The sequence below is a fragment of the Haliotis rufescens genome, unplaced genomic scaffold (assembly GCF_023055435.1).
Source record: "Haliotis rufescens isolate VD_foot unplaced genomic scaffold, xgHalRufe1.0.p SCAF_5, whole genome shotgun sequence".
Taxonomy (NCBI): domain Eukaryota; kingdom Metazoa; phylum Mollusca; class Gastropoda; order Lepetellida; family Haliotidae; genus Haliotis; species Haliotis rufescens.
In genome coordinates, this window is record NW_025964223.1 from 12,261,552 (window position 1) to 12,280,975 (window position 19,424).

Here is a 19,424-nt window from a genome sequence, read left to right on the forward strand (position 1 = left end):
GCCACAATCATGGAGCTTAAGGTGCATCCTACTCGACACCCACGATCATTGACCTTAAGGTGCACCCTACTCGACAGCCACAATCATGGAGCTTAAGGTGCATCCTACTCGACACCCACGATCATTGACCTTAAGGTGCATCCTACTCGACAGCCACAATCATTGAGCTTAAGGTGCATCCTACTCGACAGCCACAATCATGGAGCTTAAGGTGCATCCTACTCGAAACCCCCAATCATTGACCTTAAGGTGCACCCTACTCGACAGCCACAATCATTGAGCTTAAGGTGCATCCTACTCGACAGCCACAATCATTGAGCTTAAGGTGCATCCTACTCGACACCCACGATCATTGACCTTAAGGTGCATCCTACTCGACACCCCCAATCATTGACCTTAAGGTGCACCCTACTCGACAGCCACAATCATTGAGCTTAAGGTGCATCCTACTCGACAGCCACAATCATTGAGCTTAAGGTGAATCCTACTCGACACCCACAATCATTGACCTTAAGGTGTATCCTACTCAACAGCCACAATCATTGACCTTAAGGTGCATCCTACTCGACAGCCACAATCATTGACCTGAAGGTTTATCCTACCTGACACCCACAATCATTGACCTTAAGGTGTATCCTACTCAACAGCCACAATCATTGACCTTAAGGTGTATCCTACTCAACAGCCACAATCATTGACCTTAAGGTGCACCCTACTCGACACCCACAATCACTGACCTTAAGGTGCACCCTACTCGACACCCACAATCATTGACCTTAAGGTGCATCCTACTCGACACCCTCAATCACTGACTTTAAGGTGCACCCTACTCGACACCCACAATCACTGACCTTAAGGTGCATCCTACTTGACTCCCTCAATCATTGAGCTTTAGCTACATCCTACTCGTTCCTCACTTCTTGAACTAAAGTACAAAAGGCCCATACTCATTGACTGTAAGGTGGAGTGTACCTTTCTCTTTGAACTAAAGGTGCATTGTACAAGTGGCCCATACTCATTGACTGTAAGGTGGAATGTACCTTTCTCCTTGAACTAAAGGTGCATTGTACAAGTGGCCCATACTCATTGACTGTAAGTGGAGTGTACCTTTCTCCTTGAACTAAAGGTGCATTGTACAAGTGGCCCATACTCATTGACTGTAAGTGGAGTGTACCTTTCTCCTTGAACTAAAGGTGTATTGTACAAGTGGCCGATACTCATTGACTGTAAGGTGGAGTGTACCTTTCTACTTGAACTAAAGGTGCATTGTACAAGTGGCACATACTCATTGACTGTAAGGTGGTGTGTATCTTTCTCCTTGAACTAAAGGTGCATTCTACAAGTGGTCTATACTCATTGACTGTAAGGTGGAGAGTACCTTTCTCCTTGAACTAAAGGTGCATTGTACAAGTGGTCTACACTTATTGACTGTAAGGTGGAGTGTACCTTTCTCTTTGAACTAAAGGTTCATTGTACAAGGGGTCAATACTCATTGACTGTAAGGTGGAGTGTGCCTTTCTCTTTGAACTAGAGGTTCATTGTACAAGTGGTCTTTACCCATTGACTGTAAGGTGGAGTGTACCTTTCTCCTTGAACTAAAGATGCATTGTACAAGGCTACTGCCTCTGTAAAACATTAAATATTTGAATGTTTATCTGAATAATAATCAGGTACAGTACAAGATATACAACTGTCAATCGAATCATCTATTGTTGAGATGGCAGACGATATTATATAGAAAAAATATGCACATTATGTCAACTATGTTGGATCCTGCACAGAGAAATAAAACACTGTTTATTATTTCTATCTTCCTTCACTATTGTCGAGTCTGTGAGATGGCAATTACTCATAAATATTGACAAATAATCTCCCTTCGCATTTGGGTCATTTTATTCATTCCCAGCATTTTGCTCATCAAAATTTGGATCATGGAAGTTATCTGCCCTAATCTGTCTCTGGTGCTCGTCAACAGAGGGCAGCACCTGAAATGAGTTATCTACACCATCTGCGACAGCAAACGTGCTGGAACCCACAGCAGACTGACAACCCCCAAACTGACCCTCGAATAATATATTCTGTATTTTTAACTTCACTAACTGTCGGGTCCTCAGATCGGTTATCAATCTAAGTTCATGTGAGACGTGTCTGCCAAATACATCTTCCCGATCTTCTGAACTTGCTGAGGGCATGGTTTGAGATGGAGATTCATTACAATAGTTTGACTCGGGGAACATGTCCACTGGAGATTGATTGTCAGCATGTTTCTGAGACACCTGGTGTGATCTGTTTTTGTTAGATACGTGTGTTCTGGGCGATTCTTCCAGAGCTTCATCCGGACACCGCCTCTTCCTCAGACTCCTGGTGTTGCTGGTGGCGTCATCCTGGGGTGGAGCTTCGGGGTTCTCCAGCTTCAGAGACTGGTTCCCATTGGTTGTTGTGTCATCATCTAAATCCCCAGAATCATCCTAGAAACCAAACATCTTTTATTGAAGGGGTATTAGGTTGGGGTACATCGGCTCTCCTCGTCATTTAAACCTAAATACTGTACATGACATCAACTCACTTACACACATGACAACAACTCACCTTCACACGACATCAACTCACCTACACACATGACATCAACTCATCTGCACATGACATCGACTCACCTACACACACGACATCGACTCACCTACACACAACATCAACTCACCTACACACATGACATCAACTCACCTACACACATGACATCAACCCACCTACACACACAACATCAACTCACCTACACACGACATCGACTCACCTACACACACAACATCAACTCACCTACACACATGACATCAACCCACCTACACACGACATCGACTCACCTACACACATGACTTCAATTCTCACCTACACACATGACATCAACCCACCTACACACGACATCGACTCACCTACACACATGACATCATCCCACCTACACACACGACATCGACTCACCTACACACATGACATCAACCCACCTACACACGTCATCGACTCACCTACACACATGACATCAACCCACCTACACACGACATCGACTCACCTACACACATGACATCAACCCACCTACACACGTAATCGACTCACCTACACACATGACATCATCCCACCTACACACGACATCAACTCACCTACACACACAACATCAACTCACCTACACACGACATCGACTCACCTACACACATGACATCATCCCACCTACACACGACATCGACTCACCTACACACACAACATCAACTCACCTACACACGACATCGACTTATCTACACACATGACATCATCCCACCTACACACGACATCGACTCACCTACACACACAACATCAACTCACCTACACACGACATCGACTTATCTACACACATGACATCATCCCACCTACACACGACATCGACTCACCTACACACACAACATCAACTCGCCTACACACGACATCGACTTATCTACACACATGACTTCAATTCTCACCTACACACATGACATCAACTCACCAACACACATGACATCAACTCACCAACACACATGACATCAACCCACCTACACACATGACATCAACTCACCTACACACATGACATCAACCCACCTACACACATGACATCAACTCACCTAAACACATGACTTCAACTCACCTACACACACGACATCGACTCACCTACACACACGACATCGACTTATCTACACACACGACATCGACTCACCTACACACACGACATCAACTCACCTACACACACGACATCGACTCACCTCCTCTGACAGTTCCATGTGTTTCCTGCCCTGGATGAAGGGGTAGAGAAATCTGTCCATGGTCTTGAAGTGCTCCCACTTGGACACAAACAGGTCATCTCCCTTTGCTCCCTTGGCCTTTGACCTCTTGATCTTGTTGACCTCCTTGCTATAGTATGTCCTCAGATTTGTGATCTTCTTGTTGATCTCAACAGCTGCAAGTCAGAAGATAGCATTTCAAACCCAACAAGAAATTATCAAACTCATTCTTTAACAAAAACAGTATTTTAAATATTATATTCAAGGTAACCAAAAGGTGTTGCAAGGCTTCTATACATTTATTGACAAGTTACAATGCAAAATCTTATCGAAATATGGGCAGAAAGCTCTTTGTATCTTTCTGGAGTTTTTGCAGAATTAGTTCATAGGGGTGATAATAAAAAAATCTGCTAAAAGAATGTTGTGAAAAAGGTTTTTTACACACCAGATATATACATGTATGTGTACTTTAAACTTCACAGTAAATATCAGTATATAAGCAGTTTTAAGGACATCATTGCTGGGATAATACATGCAAAAGTTCAGCTCCCTACAATGTTCTAGGTCTTGTGGTTTCAAATGAGTTGTCATACATACAAATGATTATGCCAGACGTATGGATGCATTGTCAAACGATGGCATTACATGGTGACATAAGCACACATGAACTTTTAATTCTGGTGAAGCAAATTTGACAATCGTGTACATGAGTACAGATATTGATAAGTACACAAGAACATTAAATATGCTTGCAGTAAGATATAGACACATCAACATTCCCTGACAAACTGAAGCAGGTCTGGCCCAAGTCAGAGCATTTAATTGTCACGCCAAAGGCCTGGGTTCAATTCCCCACATGGGTACAATGTGTGAAGCTCATTTCTAGTGTCTCCTGTCGTGATATTATCATTATTTTTATGATTATTTACAGTATAAAATACAAAATGCAACAAAGAGGGTATTGGTGATCCTGGCACAGTCAGGCTGGTTAGGCTCATTATCAGCTCAGGGCCCTTGCCCCTCTACACGCATCCCAGACAGCGAATGGGACTTTTCCCAGGAAGTGCTGCCTAGTCGAACCCACCCAGAACTTTTCGGAGAATGTGAAGACTCCCCAACACTGCAGCCTTCTGCAGGTCAAGCAGTCATCATTGACAAGCAGAAGTCTGATACTTTCTACATGGAGTGTGGAGTTCCCCAAGGATGAGTGCTAGGTCCACTGTTGTTTATACTGTTTACAAACAGTCTAGAGATTGCGGTACAGAATCATTGACTGAACCAGGAGTCATTTGAAGACGACACACAACTGCTCAATTCATTTACAGAAACATCAGTATCACTGGGTCACATTACTGAGTGCTCTATTGACATTAAGTGGTGGATGTCATCAAGGAGGCTTAAGTTAAATGACGACAAAACCGAAGCTCTACTAGCGTGCAGCAGAGACAACCATTACCATTGGACAATCGCAGATTGACTTCATGGACAAAGTGAAAAGTCTAGGTATAATCATTGACTCAAACCTCAGACAAGGTCAGATAAGGAACCACATCACCACAGAGGCGGCTAAGAACCTGATTCAGTCTTTGGTGTTGTCTCGGCTTGACTATGGAAACAGCTTGTTGTGGGGGGTTGCAAAGCAAACGCTAGGCCGTTAGTGCAGAACACGGCAGCCAGGATTGTGACAAGGACATCACGCATCACCCCTGTCCTCAAGCATCTACACTGGCTTCTGGTTGAGTCAAGGATCACGTACAAAATGCTGTCTTTGACTTACAAGTGTGTCAACAACCAGGCTCCTGCTTATCTCTCCACTCTGCTCCAGCTTCATCATCCACCAAGAACTCTTCCATCAGCAAATCAACACCTGCTATCTGTTCCTCAGCATAGACTTTCCAGCCATGGACTAAAGACTTCAGTGTGGCTGCCCCAAAGTTATGGAATGATCTTCCACTTGAGATTAGACTTTCCTCAACATTTAAGACATTCAAAGCAAAACTGAAGACACCTTTGGTAAAAAAAATGCTTTCCAAAGTGACATTTGAATGTAGTGCTTTTAGCAGGCTAGCGCATTATAAGTGCACATTATTATTATTATTATTATTTATTATTATTATTATTATCATCATCATTATTATTACCCAGATTGACAGAAGGGCTGTATTCTTGGTAGCAAACCCAGGTACTATCCCAGTGTCAGTCAACAGATTTGGAGGTACCAAACCTAAGGCACCGAGAACCATGGGGAGTCGGACAACTTGGTTCTTGGGATGCAAGCGTGACATTTTGAAAGCGAGGTCTGCATATTTGACATGTTTTTCCCCAATCTTGTCAATCACATAAGTGTTAAAGGGGACAGAAAATTCAATGATATGAATGATTTCATTGGATTTATCAAAAAGGACAATATCAGGTTTTTTCGCCTGGATACATCTGAGGCTGTAAACAAAATTTTCATGATGCCCTCTACATATTCTGGGTCGTACCATGCATGGACCTCTGTGTCAAAACCACAAGCATTGCGAAGATGGTAATAAAATGATCAATCTACACCATCATGTCGCTTGAGATACTGTGTTTGTGCCAAAGCTGGGCATTCACTGACAATGTGTTGGACAGTCTCAATAAATTCATCGCATAATCTACATCTCATACTTACATTTTGATGCAAAATCACAAACTGACAGTTTCAAGGGGGAGGTGACTGGTCCTGAGCGGCATATTATTATTATTATTATTATTATTATTATTATTAATATTATTATTATACTGCACTTATCCAGGTATTATATCGCATTATATTATATTGCTGGAATATTGATAAGTGCAGCGTAAAACCCAACACACTCACTCACTCACCATTGATGCCCAGCATAGCGCTGATCCTATTGAGAGCCTGTCTGCGCTTGTCCTTACGGTAGTAGTGTTCATGGGTGGTGTTCCACAGCAGGTCTTCCTCCTCGTACAGCTCCAGCAGCTCCTCGATCTTACTGGCGTCGCGGAACGCCATCTCCGCCCGATGCCTGAACATAGATCATTCCCCTCCTCATCATGTGTTCCTCCCTCAAGTGGTCATTATGGGTTAAATATCTAAGTTTTGTCTGTTACGAAAATATATTGAAATATTTTGAATTTTGAGCACATGAAATTTTACTTCTCATGTCTTCCACAAAGGGTCATTGATGCCCAAGTCTGGCAAATATCCTGTAAAAATCTCAAATGATGTTACCGCCTACTTCAGACACCTGCTATGATGGTCATTATAGAACCTTCATTAATTGAGAGAAAAAAGAAGAAATATATTATGAACTTCCTCCAAAACTTTGAAAGCATAATAATAATGTTTGCAGATGAAGTTTTTGCAAAGGCATTTTCTTCACTGTGGACATTTTGAATTTTTGAAAATGAAAACTATACTTAGTTTTCACATGTTTAGCCTGGGACATGCAGAATGAGTATGATATTTGAAATGTTTTGAAGAATAAGCAAAGTATGTTCAGTGTACTAAGGTGAACATAACAGCAAAAACATTGAAAAGCACTGTCTTCATTCCTGAATTCAAACTAATTTCTTCACCAGAAGATATTGTACATACAATATGGTCACAAAAGGCATTTATTATCTTAAATAATGTTTTTCATTATAACTTCTTTCAGTGGCATTTAGAAGTTGGTGTGATGAAGAAAGATAAGTTCTATGGATGAACAACTTCTTTATTACAATTAGTGTGATGTTTCTGTGTAGATCCTAACACCTTTATCATCACTTGCTTGATAAAGGTGTTAAGATCTACACCGAAACGTCGCACTAATTGTAATAAAGAAGTTGTTCATCCATAGAACTTGTCTTTCTATTTCATTATACATGAAATATATGTTTGATTCCCACATACCAGGCTGTACTTAGTTTTCACTAGACCAAGAAATAAAAACATTCTGTCCTAAAACATTATATTTCTTTAATTGCAAAATTAGAATATACTTATAATTAATACAAGATAATATTTGGGTTTGGACTTAGTTTTGTAGATCACCCACTCCGGTGGAAAATGGAAAAATAACAACATGAACATGTCTTTCTTTGTAACCGATTTTAAGGCCCACGTGTTAATTGTACTCTGATTCATGTGTAACTCATGCAGTGTAGAACGGCGAAATGGGGTAGCAGAATGAAAATTCTGAAGGAAATTTTTTGTTAAATTTCATTAAATCTTGTCCAGTAAATAAAACAACAGATTAATTACACATAGGCCTACATAGAAATGTTTGGCCTCAGTAAAATTGTAATTCAGTGAAACAAATAATTCAGTTGACTTAATAATGAAGATATGTGTTGTAAAATGCCTCAATATTTCTGACAACAGAACCATTTTCTGAACAAAATCCATAAAGTTTGTCCTGAGAAACATAAATATTGGATGTGACATCACACTCCTCATAATACTTTGGTTGGTTGATTTGTTGTTTAACGCCGCACTCAGCAATATTCCAGCAATATGACGGCGGTCTGTAAATAATCGAGTCTGGACCAGACAATCCAGTGATTGACATCATGAGCATCGATCCACGCAATTGGGATACAACGACATGCATCAACCAAGTCAGCGAGCCTGACCACCCGATCCCGTTAGTCGCCTCTTACAACAAGCAGAGTCGCCTTTTACGGCAAGTATGGGTTGCTGAAGACCTATTCTACCCCGGATCTTCACGGGTTCCTCATAATACACAGGACAGGAGGATTCATCATGACCATCATTGGAACTGAGTAAAACTGATAAAATATAGATATGAAGGAAATGACACAGAGGAAGATAACAAGTTCATAATGAACATCCATAACAACACCTTAATGGTCATGAGTTTACCTCCAGTACCATTAGGCCTAGTTTGGCATTACAATTGAGAAATATTTCAATCTGATTATGCTATGGTGGAATATTATTTTGAATTAAAATTGTCTTGTTCCTAAAATACCTGTATCTTAAAGATGGGGAATAATTCATATATTTATCCACTGTGGTAAAAAAAAAAGAAAGGGACATTTATTAATAGGTAAACCGGTTTTAATAATTATGTCACTGAAGGGATACAGCCATTTTGCTCAGAGCTGTCGGGTTCGAGAGTGTCTCATACGACGGTGTCTTATACAATTTCAAAATTTCCCACATCAACATGAAGAATGGGGAATTAAACATACGTACTGCGCAGTGATCTTGCAATCTCAATAATTACACATCGTCGCATACGATTTATCTCATTCGACACCCTCTGGTTGCATTTGTCGGAGGTGTGTGTGGCTCGACGTCATTTCCTCCATCACGTGACGTGTCACGTGATTGAGTCAGTCTTGATCACGTGAAGCAAACAAGTCACATGAGGCGTTGTCCCCGCTGATTACGACACAGATATTGACGAGCTGTGGCTGTTGCTGTTGTTGGCTGTGAAAGTTTGATAAAACGAAGATGTCGATGGTTGGTGGTGCATCCGCAGTGAAACCTGCAACAAGAGAAGTGCAAGAACTTTGTAATAAGGTGAGAGAGCAACTGTGCAAGTGTCTGATGCAGACGAGTGGACAGATATTGAGAGCCCCTGAAGCGGAAATCCGATAGCAATACGTATCCTGTCGTCATTGTAGATGGCTGCAGCCTTGCCGGGTCTTGTCCTGACTGTTGTCAACGCCATACCCGTCAGTGTAGATGGCTGCAGTATTGCCGGGTCTTGTCCTGACTGTTGTCAACGCCATACCCGTCAGTGTAGATGGCTGCAGCCTCGCCGGGTCTTGTCTTGACTGTTGTCAACGCCATACCCGTCAGTGTAGATGTGTGCAACCTTGTCGGATCTTGTCTTGACTGTTGTCAACGCCATACCCGTCAGTGTAGATGGCTGCAGCCTTGTCGGATCTTGTCCTGACTGTTGTCAACGCCATACCCGTCAGTGTAGATGTGTGCAACCTTGCCGGGTCTTGTCGTGACTGTTGTCAACGCCATACCCGTCAGTGTAGATGGCTGCAGCCTTGCCGGGTCTTGTCCTGACTGTTGTCAACGCCATACCCGTCAGTGTAGATGTGTGCAACCTTGCCGGGTCTTGTCGTGACTGTTGTCAACGCCATACCCGTCAGTGTAGATGTGTGCAACCTTGCCGGGTCTTGTCGTGACTGTTGTCAACGCCATACCCGTCAGTGTAGATGGCTGCAGCCTTGCCGGGTCTTGTCCTGACTGTTGTCAACGCCATACCCGTCAGTGTAGATGTGTGCAACCTTGCCGGGTCTTGTCTTGACTGTTGTCAACGCCATACCCGTCAGTGTAGATGGCTGCAGCCTTGCCGGGTCTTGTCCTGACTGTTGTCAACGCCATACCCGTCAGTGTAGATGTGTGCAACCTTGCCGGGTCTTGTCGTGACTGTTGTCAACGCCATACCCGTCAGTGTAGATGGCTGCAGTATTGCAGGGTCTTGTCTTGACTGTTGTCAACGCCATACCCGTCAGTGTAGATGGCTGCAGTATTGCAGGGTCTTGTCTTGACTGTTGTCAACGCCATACCCGTCAGTGTAGATGTGTGCAACCTTGCAGGGTCTTGTCTTGACTGTTGTCAACGCCATACCCGTCAGTGTAGATGGCTGCAGTATTGCAGGGTCTTGTCTTGACTGTTGTCAACGCCATACCCGTCAGTGTAGATGTGTGCAACCTTGCCGGGTCTTGTCCTGACTGTTGTCAACGCCATACCCGTCAGTGTAGATGGCTGCAGCCTTGCCGGGTCTTATCTTGCTAAAATCTACTTCAAACCCGAGAAGATCTGTGTTAGAATAGGTCTTCATCAAGCCATGCTTGACGTAAGAGGCGAAGTCCTACATGTTTGAATACATGATGGATAGCATCATGTCCTGTAACCAGTTTCTCCCACATCTTCTAAATGCCTATCAAAGGACCCGGGAAGATCCGGATTAGAATAGGTCTTCAGCAACCCATGCTTGTCATAAAAGGCGACTATGCTTATAGTAAGAGGCGACTGACGGATTCAGGTGGTCAGGCTCGCTGACTTAGTTGATGCATGTCATCGTATCCCAATTGCCTGGATCGATGCTCATGGCGTCAATCACTTGATTATCTGCTCCAGACTCGATTATTTACAGACTGCCGTCATATAGCTGGAATATTGCTGAGTGTGGCATTAAACAACAAACAAACAATGAACAGGTCATAATTTAGTAGGGCAACAAATAAACACACAAACAAAGCCTATCAAAGACCTCCTATATGTTTGTCATAAGAGCTAGGTGACAATGGGATTGGGTGGTCAAACTCGCTGATTTGGCTGATGCCTATCATATCCCAATTGTGTTGATCATTGTTCATGATATCAGTCACTGGATTGTCTGGTCTAGACTTGATTATTTACATACCGCAATTGTGTTGATCAATGTTCATGATAGCAGTCACTGGATTGTCTGGTCTAGACTTGATTATTTACATACCGCAATTGTGTTGATCAATGTTCATGATAGCAGTCACTGGATTGTCTGGTCTAGACTTGATTATTTACTGCAATCATATAGCTGGGATATTGCTGAGTGAGGCTTTAAACAACAAACATACAAACCACTTGTATTAAATCTACCACTGTTAAGGGTTTAAATGCCACCACTAGTTTCTACTGGTTGTAAGTAATAATGCTACAGGTTTAAACTACTAGGAGGGTTCTGATGGGGATGGTCATTACAAGCGTCGTGGCATTAAAGATTTAGAATCAATTGATGAAATACATATTGTTAACTTTGTTATTACTTGATCATAAGCAAATGTATTGTATTTATTTGTCAGCCAAGTCTGTGTATCATGATCTAACCAATAATGTAATGTGAATAACTTCCTCGACACCTGCTTTCAAATACGAGTAATTATATTTCACATCTCGCAACAAAATATTTATGTATAGATTTGGGAACCAGACCGGTAAATTGTTTTAGAAATGGAAGGCAAAAATCTGTACCTTAATTCTCGATGATTCAAACCTGATGAGGGACCAGTACAAAAGTTTGATGTTGGATAAATGTCTTACTTCCTCATGCCTCAAAACTTAAGGAATTCAATATATTTTTTTATCCAACATCTAACTTTTGAACTGGTCCCTAAGTACATTGAAAGTTGCATGACCGAAAATATATACTCACTGCCAAAAGAAATGCAAACCGTAGAAACATATATAGTCTGGAAGGTAATTTAAGGTATCAATGTTTACTACAATATCTGAAAAACTATCGGACCTACTCCAGTCAAAGTTGGTATGAGATTATTAAACAGTCATACATAACTGGATATTACATTTTAAGACAATCGGTGCATGAATAAAAAAATCTGTCTATTTAGCTATCACTATATTTCATCAACAACCAGACCTGTTCGTCACGGGTGGAATGAGCATTCATTGTAACAGCCATCTGCATAATGCTACCCCAGCGTCACAGGGCCATATGACACAGTTGAACCAATCAACTCAACTCGAAAGGTTGCACGGGAATCACGCACATTGAGACGCCCAATGCTAACACTGTATTCGTGCATGCGTGATTCCCGTGCAACCTTTAAAGGCTTTTGAGCAGCAGTCTTCGCTATATTATGACAGAAAGTGGAATAGTATGTTAAGATTATGCCTTATATCAAATACAGTTAGAATTGATATTCATTATCAACATGATTGGGGCTGACTCAATCTTCTGGAATGGATGGTGGAGTGGGCAGGAGCTAGGACTTTACTCCCCAAAAGTAGAAAGCGTTTGCTGAAGATGTCGTGGAAAAAACTTTGTTGGGGTAAAAAGCATTGGTCGAGACCTCCTCTCACAGAAAAAATTGCATTTCTAAAGCAGTGGCTGAAAAGTATTCTGTTAGAAAAATTCCCAACCCCAGTTTGTGAAGAATAATAGTGAGTATGGTTTTAAGCCGCTTTTAGCAATATTCCAGCAATATCACGGCAGAGGGAACAAGGAATGGGCTTCACAATTTGTACCCATGTCGGGTGAAGAATATGAAATGTTGGGTTTCTTATGTGTATATTTGTTATACGATTTTCCTATCACATAACGTTTGTTAAGCGACTATGCTTGTCATAAGAGGCGACTAACGGGATCGGGGGGTCAGGCTCACTGACTTGGTTGATGCATGTCATTGTATCCCAATTGCCTGGATCGATGCTCATGGTGTCAATCACTGGATTATCTGGTCCAGACTCGATTATTTACAGACTGACGTCTTATGGCTGGAATATTGCTGAGTGTGGCATTGAGCAACAAACAAACAAACAACATAATGTTTGTTACCTGACGGCACTGGACGTTGCTCCCAATATCAGTCAACGTCAAGAGAATGCAATGTGGATGTACCAGTTTAGTCCTCATGGCACTGTATCATCATGTTCATGTAATCTGTATTTAAGCTCATCATGTTCGTGCAATCTGTATTTAGGTTCATCATGTTCGTGTAATCTATATTTAGGTTCATCATGTACGTGTTATCTGTATTTAGGTTCATCATGTTCGTGTAATCTATATTTAGGTTCATCATGTTCGTGTTATCTGTATTTAGGTTCATCATGTTCGTGTAATCTATATTTAGGTTCATCATGTTCGTGTAATCTGTATTTAGGTTCATCAGGTTTGTGTAATCTATATTTAGGTTCATCATGTTCGTGTAATCTATATTTAGGTTCATCATGTTCGTGTAATCTGTATTTAGGTTCATCATGTTCATGTAATCTATATTTAGGTTCATCATGTACGTGTTATCTGTATTTAGGTTCATCATGTTCGTGTAATCTATATTTAGGTTCATCATGTTCGTGTTATCTGTATTTAGGTTCATCATGTTCATGTAATCTATATTTAGGTTCATCATGTACATGTGATCTGTATTTAGGTTCATCATGTTCGTGTAATCTATATTTAGGTTCATCATGTTCGTGTAATCTGTATTTAGGTTCATCATGTTCGTGTAATCTATATTTAGGTTCATCATGTTCGTGTAATCTATATTTAGGTTCATCATGTTCGTGTAATCTGTATTTAGGTTCATCATGTTCGTGTAATCTATATTTAGGTTCATCATGTAAGTGTTACCTGTATTTAGGTTCATCATGTTCGTGTAATCTGTATTTAGGTTCATCATGTTCGTGTAATCTGTATTTAGGTTCATCATGTTCATGTAATCTATATTTAGGTTCATCATGTACGTGTTATCTGTATTTAGGTTCATCATGTTCGTGTAATCTATATTTAGGTTCATCATGTTCGTGTTATCTGTATTTAGGTTCATCATGTTCATGTAATCTATATTTAGGTTCATCATGTACGTGTTATCTGTATTTAGGTTCATCATGTTCGTGTAATCTATATTTAGGTTCATCATGTTCGTGTAATCTGTATTTAGGTTCATCATGTTCGTGTAATCTATATTTAGGTTCATCATGTTCGTGTAATCTATATTTAGGTTCATCATGTTCGTGTAATCTGTATTTAGGTTCATCATGTTCGTGTAATCTATATTTAGGTTCATCATGTTCGTGTTACCTGTATTTAGGTTCATCATGTTCGTGTAATCTGTATTTAGGTTCATCATGTACGTGTTATCTGTATTTAGGTTCATCATGTTCGTGTAATCTGTATTTAGGTTCATCATGTTCGTGTTATCTGTATTTAGGTTCGAGAGGCCTTGCAAAATCAAGCAGGGAGAACATTTGGAGTGTACACAGCCATATCCTTCCGTTCACAAATGGTAGCAGGAACCAACTACTTTGTAAAGGTAACCATGATAACCGCCAATCTTTCAGAGGACTGGGGGCCACTGGTTAAGATATGTCCCCAGTACTCTCAGTGTTAGAAATTGGCACCAGTCCTATAGTCTTTGCCAAAGTGCCCAATAGTTAACATTTCATAAGGAATATAAGAAATTTGCCATTTTAAAAGGGTTTGCTATATGTTACCTTTATAAGGACTAGTGGACTAAAAATGTTAGTTTCTACCTCCATTACTTGTTGGAGATGCTGAATTTGATCAGATGTCAAAGTTGTACATGGTGTGGGGTTTTGTTCATTATATCAACCATTGGTTTGTCCGGACCAGGCTACTCACAGGCTGTCATGATGTAGCTGGAATATTGCAGACTGCGTCATAAGATTTCTTTCATGTAATCTGTTTGAGAGGACCTGCGAAGCGATCTACGCAAATTAGGAGAATGTTTACAGAATACACCTCACGTTCACAAGCTGGAATATTGCTGACTGCGTCTTATAACATATTTCGCTCACTCAGACTTTTGCATAGACGTTAGAACAGCCAAAATGTAACTCCATAATACCTGCCTAGTTCGGCAAGGGTGGAAACTCGACTTTTACAGTCACTTACCCCTCTTGCCTCGTGAAGATGATCGATTATTTGCAAACTGCCATCATATTTAGCTGGAATATTGCTGAGCAAATGCTGAGTGCAGTGGTAAACAATAAACAAACCAAAGACTGGCGTTAAATAACATTCTCTACCTTACACTCTTCGATAAATTATCTTGTGTCACATTGGAGTTTGTCAAATTTGACCAATGTCAATTTCTCCCTTCTACAGATAATTTAGTAACATAATAATAATAATTATTTAGGTCCAAGCATTTGAATTGAATGTCTTTTTTCTATCCTGATATTTAATGTTGTATGGATTTGTATGTGATTGTCCTGGATGTATTTTGTTGATTTTGTAAAAAGTAAACTGTTGATCTAACAAATGTTTCGGAAGGAACATTACTCTAGCTAGACTCTGACAAGACAACACTACAACTGCTATTTGAAATAACACCCTGATAGGTTCGAGTGAGTGAGTGAGTGAGTATCCCGGCGGGGGACAAAACAGATGGGCTTCATACATTGTACCCTTGTGGGGAATCAAACCCGGTCTTCAAATTCGGCATGACCAGTGAACGCTTTTGCCACAAGACTACCCCACCGCCCCAGGTTCTATTGAGCAAACAGTGGTTAGCATGGGACATAACCCTAGATAGACTCTGACAAGTACAAACTGCCATCTGGGATTACAGTCCCTGACAGGTTATATTGAGACGATCCATCACGACCATACAAATACACAAATATGACACAAATATACAGATGGAAATGAATAAGGGGTCACTTAGTTTTAGAAATGTTGAAATAATATGCTAGGATGGGTTCCCAGCCTTGTCTACCAGTAAGCGAGTATGAGATGGATTTACGCCACTTTTAGCAATATTCCAGCAATATCACGGCGATGGAAACAAGAAATGGGCTTCACACATTGTACCCATGTTGGGAATCGAACCCGGGTCTTCGGCGTGACGATCTAATGTTTTAACCACTAGGCTCCCCATCCGCCCCAAAGCTCCAAATACCTGTGGGGAAACAAAGCACACAAACACGTCTTAAAATTTGATTCTGGCGTGTTAAATTTGTATGCATACTATTTCAAATGTACTGACTAAAGCTTTTTTCCTGAAATTTTTCATTGTTCCCTTATTCGTTTCCATCAGAGGGGCACGGAGGGCTCAGGCGTCTAAGGCGCCGCGATTCGCTGTGCAGAGTTGTGTCCCTTGGGCATGCCAGAAACCTATCATTGTGGGTTCGAATTCCGGTTCGCCCCTATTATGTTACTAGGTTTGTCAGCACCATACCCGTGCTCATGGGTTTCACCGAAGTGGTAAACGTCTGAGACCTGCATCACTCCGGGCATTCCTCACACATTAAGCTGACACGCCGCAATATAACTGGAATACTGTTAAAAGCAGCGTTAAACACAACTCACTCACGTTTCCATCAGAATAGGATACAAAGAAACTGATGTCATCATAATAATCATCATAATCCAGTAAATTGTACTTTCCAGGTCCAGGTGGATGAAAACGATGAACACTTTCACCTGAGGATATTCGTCCCCCTCCCCAGCACCAACTTCCAACCCTCCTTGGCTGCCTATCAGCCTGGACACACCGCTGCATCAGATCTGGAGTATTTTGATGCCAAGTAGTCGCCGTCCAAGTTTACACCATGTGCTGGACAAGCTCTTGATAGCTTATGTTCATGGGATCTTTACATCATCTCTCAGTATAACATATCAGTAGCTAAAGCTCAAGCTTCATGTGTTATCTCCCTTGAATAGCTTCAGGAAATGATCTGTTTGTAAATCATTTTGAAATAAAAACAAAAACGAAACAGTTATCATGATTAATCTTGTACATAAAGACAACATCCATTTAGTGAATTTTATACAAAATTAAAGGATATTTTTTACACTTTTTGTCTCGGTGGTGAGCGTCCCCTGCAGCCTGTATCAGTTGTATTGTGTACACTCAAGAAGAACTGCCATTAACACCATGGAACAACATCATGGTGGTAAGATGCTTGTAAACACCAAAACACAAGATTATGATGCATGTATGCTAATTTCCTTCCTCAGATCAGCATCACATCCGCCGAAAGGATATGTCAAATTTGTGCTTGTATTGTTTTGCTTCCCTTTGGGACGCCAGCATGTCAAAAAAATGAAGTTGGTTGACTATTGTCCCTACTACAACAGGTTGTTTTCAGAAATAGTATATTTGCTGCTGTTTAGCGTTTCATAATTCTCATTTTGTAACCTACCATTTTCTATTATACTTGTTTTGTCTATCGGTATGTAGGCTGCTGCAGGGATACCCATATCATGTTATGTTATGTCGCTCTATTGTGACAATGCTTCCTAGAGAGCTGCCTATATGATCTGCTCAGAGGGGTTACAGGGATAAATATATACAGCCAGTATCTTGCTTATGTGTATTCCCCGTGCTTGTGGGTGTCACCAGTGGTACCAGAAAACGTCCGAACCTGCAACGCTTTGGCTTTTCCGTCCATATTAAGCCGACACGCCATGATATAACTGGAATACTGTTCAAAGTGTTGTTAAGCCCAACTCGCTCACTCATATCTATACAATATAAAAATGGTTAAAGTTGCTGAAATTACAAATTGATGTGTGCTGTTTGAAAAGCTGAAAACTTTCTTATATTTTCATGTAAAAATGCTATAAGGCCGCATTTGCAGATTCTGACGTTCTTGATTGTCCATGAAATTCTTGAATGTTCATGTAAAATGTTAGATTTCTTTGGAAGAGAGGACCAAAAGTTACAGTGCAGGTGAATTTTGATAATTAATTTTTGTCCATGACCTCCTGATCCTTTGCAAACGAACATTATTGCAGTTTCTGCACAGTAAGTACCGTATTCGACGTAATAAGCGCCCCTCTCAAATAAGCGCCCACAGCAATATTTGCTGATATATTAGCTAGTGAACAATCCCAATTAGCACCCCTTCTGATTGATCACTGTACACAAGACTTATTAATTCGCGTATAATACACACTCGTGTGTTATATGCACCCTTAATTATGGGCAATTAAATTCTGGAAAAATATATCTGTCGTACATAAACATTTTAGGCTGTCGCCATAAACCACGAAATTCATCTTTCAACTCTGTTTTTTCACCAAAATAATATTCTAATAAGAGCCCCTTATGTCTAATTTTGAGAGCGCCCTTGGCGCTTATTACGCCAAATACGGTACATATTTAATATGAAAGTTACTGATGCAGAGGAATCTGCTCTTTGGAGTATGTTTGTAGTCAGTTCCAGCTGACAGACTTATCTTAGCTGCCGTCTCCGGTTGTTTCATCTCACTGCCACTGAACCCTTCATTTCACGTGTTGGGATCTGTGGACTTAATTAATCAGCAGTTCTGCATGAAAATGCAAGACAGGAATTGTGAAACGACAAGATTATATTTAAAGACACTTTTACACAACACCTTTTATCAGTGTCTATTTGTTGAGCCATAGATGAAATTAAGGTAACAGTTGTGATGTTGACTTTTTTATCTGCTGTTGAAATTTTCACATAAACAACAATAAACCATTCTTTTTACAAAGATGTGTTTGTGGTGATATGGGAGGTAAAGCATATTATCCCCTGCCATGAAGTGGAAGGGGGATATAGGCATGGGTGCTGTCCTTCTGTCCATCACATTTCATTTCTGGAGCAGAGGGGGCACGGGTGGCCCAGTCGTCTAAGGAGCAGCGATTTGCTGTGCAGATTTGCATCCCTTGGGCACGCCAGAAACCTATGATTGTGGGTTCGCCCCGATTATGTTTCTAGGTTTGTCAGCACATTACCAGTGCTCGTGGTTTTCACCGAGGTGGTAAAACGTCAGAGAACTGCATCGCTTCTGGCTTTCCTGCAACATTAAGCTGACACGCCGTGATATAACTGGAATACTGTTAAAAGCAGCGTTAAACCCAACTCTCTCACTCACACTCTGGACAAAATGCAAAAATCATGAGTGATATCTTCACCAAACTTGGCACATAGTGGCAAACTGGTGCCATTTGATAGTTTGGGAAAATTATTTTTCAAGTTTCCATGGCAATGACTGACTGAAAATGGCAGTAGTCATTGCCGGAGCATATCTTGAAAACCATACAATATTTCTTGCCTTGCACACAACCGGACATGTCACATTGGTGGGGGATATGTGTATTTAATTATTATCCCGCGCCCCAACGAAGTTGGCAGGGGATAGAGAAATGGGTTCCGTCTGTGTGTGCGTGCGTGTTTGCGTG

At 41.0% G+C, this 19,424-nt stretch overlaps 2 protein-coding genes across 2 annotated transcripts; one reads left to right on the forward strand and one right to left on the reverse strand.

Moving 5' to 3' along the window:
• Positions 1–1,875: 1,875 nt before the first annotated feature.
• LOC124138216 lies at positions 1,876–9,110 on the reverse strand. Its single transcript, XM_046504756.2, has 4 exons — positions 8,974–9,110; positions 6,633–6,796; positions 3,756–3,949; positions 1,876–2,468 (listed from the first exon to the last, which is right to left on the reverse strand). The coding sequence occupies exons 2-4, from the start codon at positions 6,781–6,783 to the stop codon at positions 1,893–1,895; spliced, it is 921 nt and encodes a 306-aa protein (XP_046360712.2). The 5' UTR covers positions 6,784–6,796; positions 8,974–9,110; the 3' UTR covers positions 1,876–1,892.
• LOC124138217 (cystatin-B-like) lies at positions 9,108–18,733 on the forward strand. The gene is made up of 3 exons (XM_046504757.2): positions 9,108–9,303; positions 14,457–14,558; positions 16,661–18,733. The coding sequence occupies exons 1-3, from the start codon at positions 9,235–9,237 to the stop codon at positions 16,799–16,801; spliced, it is 312 nt and encodes a 103-aa protein (XP_046360713.2). The 5' UTR covers positions 9,108–9,234; the 3' UTR covers positions 16,802–18,733.
• The last annotated feature ends 691 nt before the right edge of the window (positions 18,734–19,424 follow it).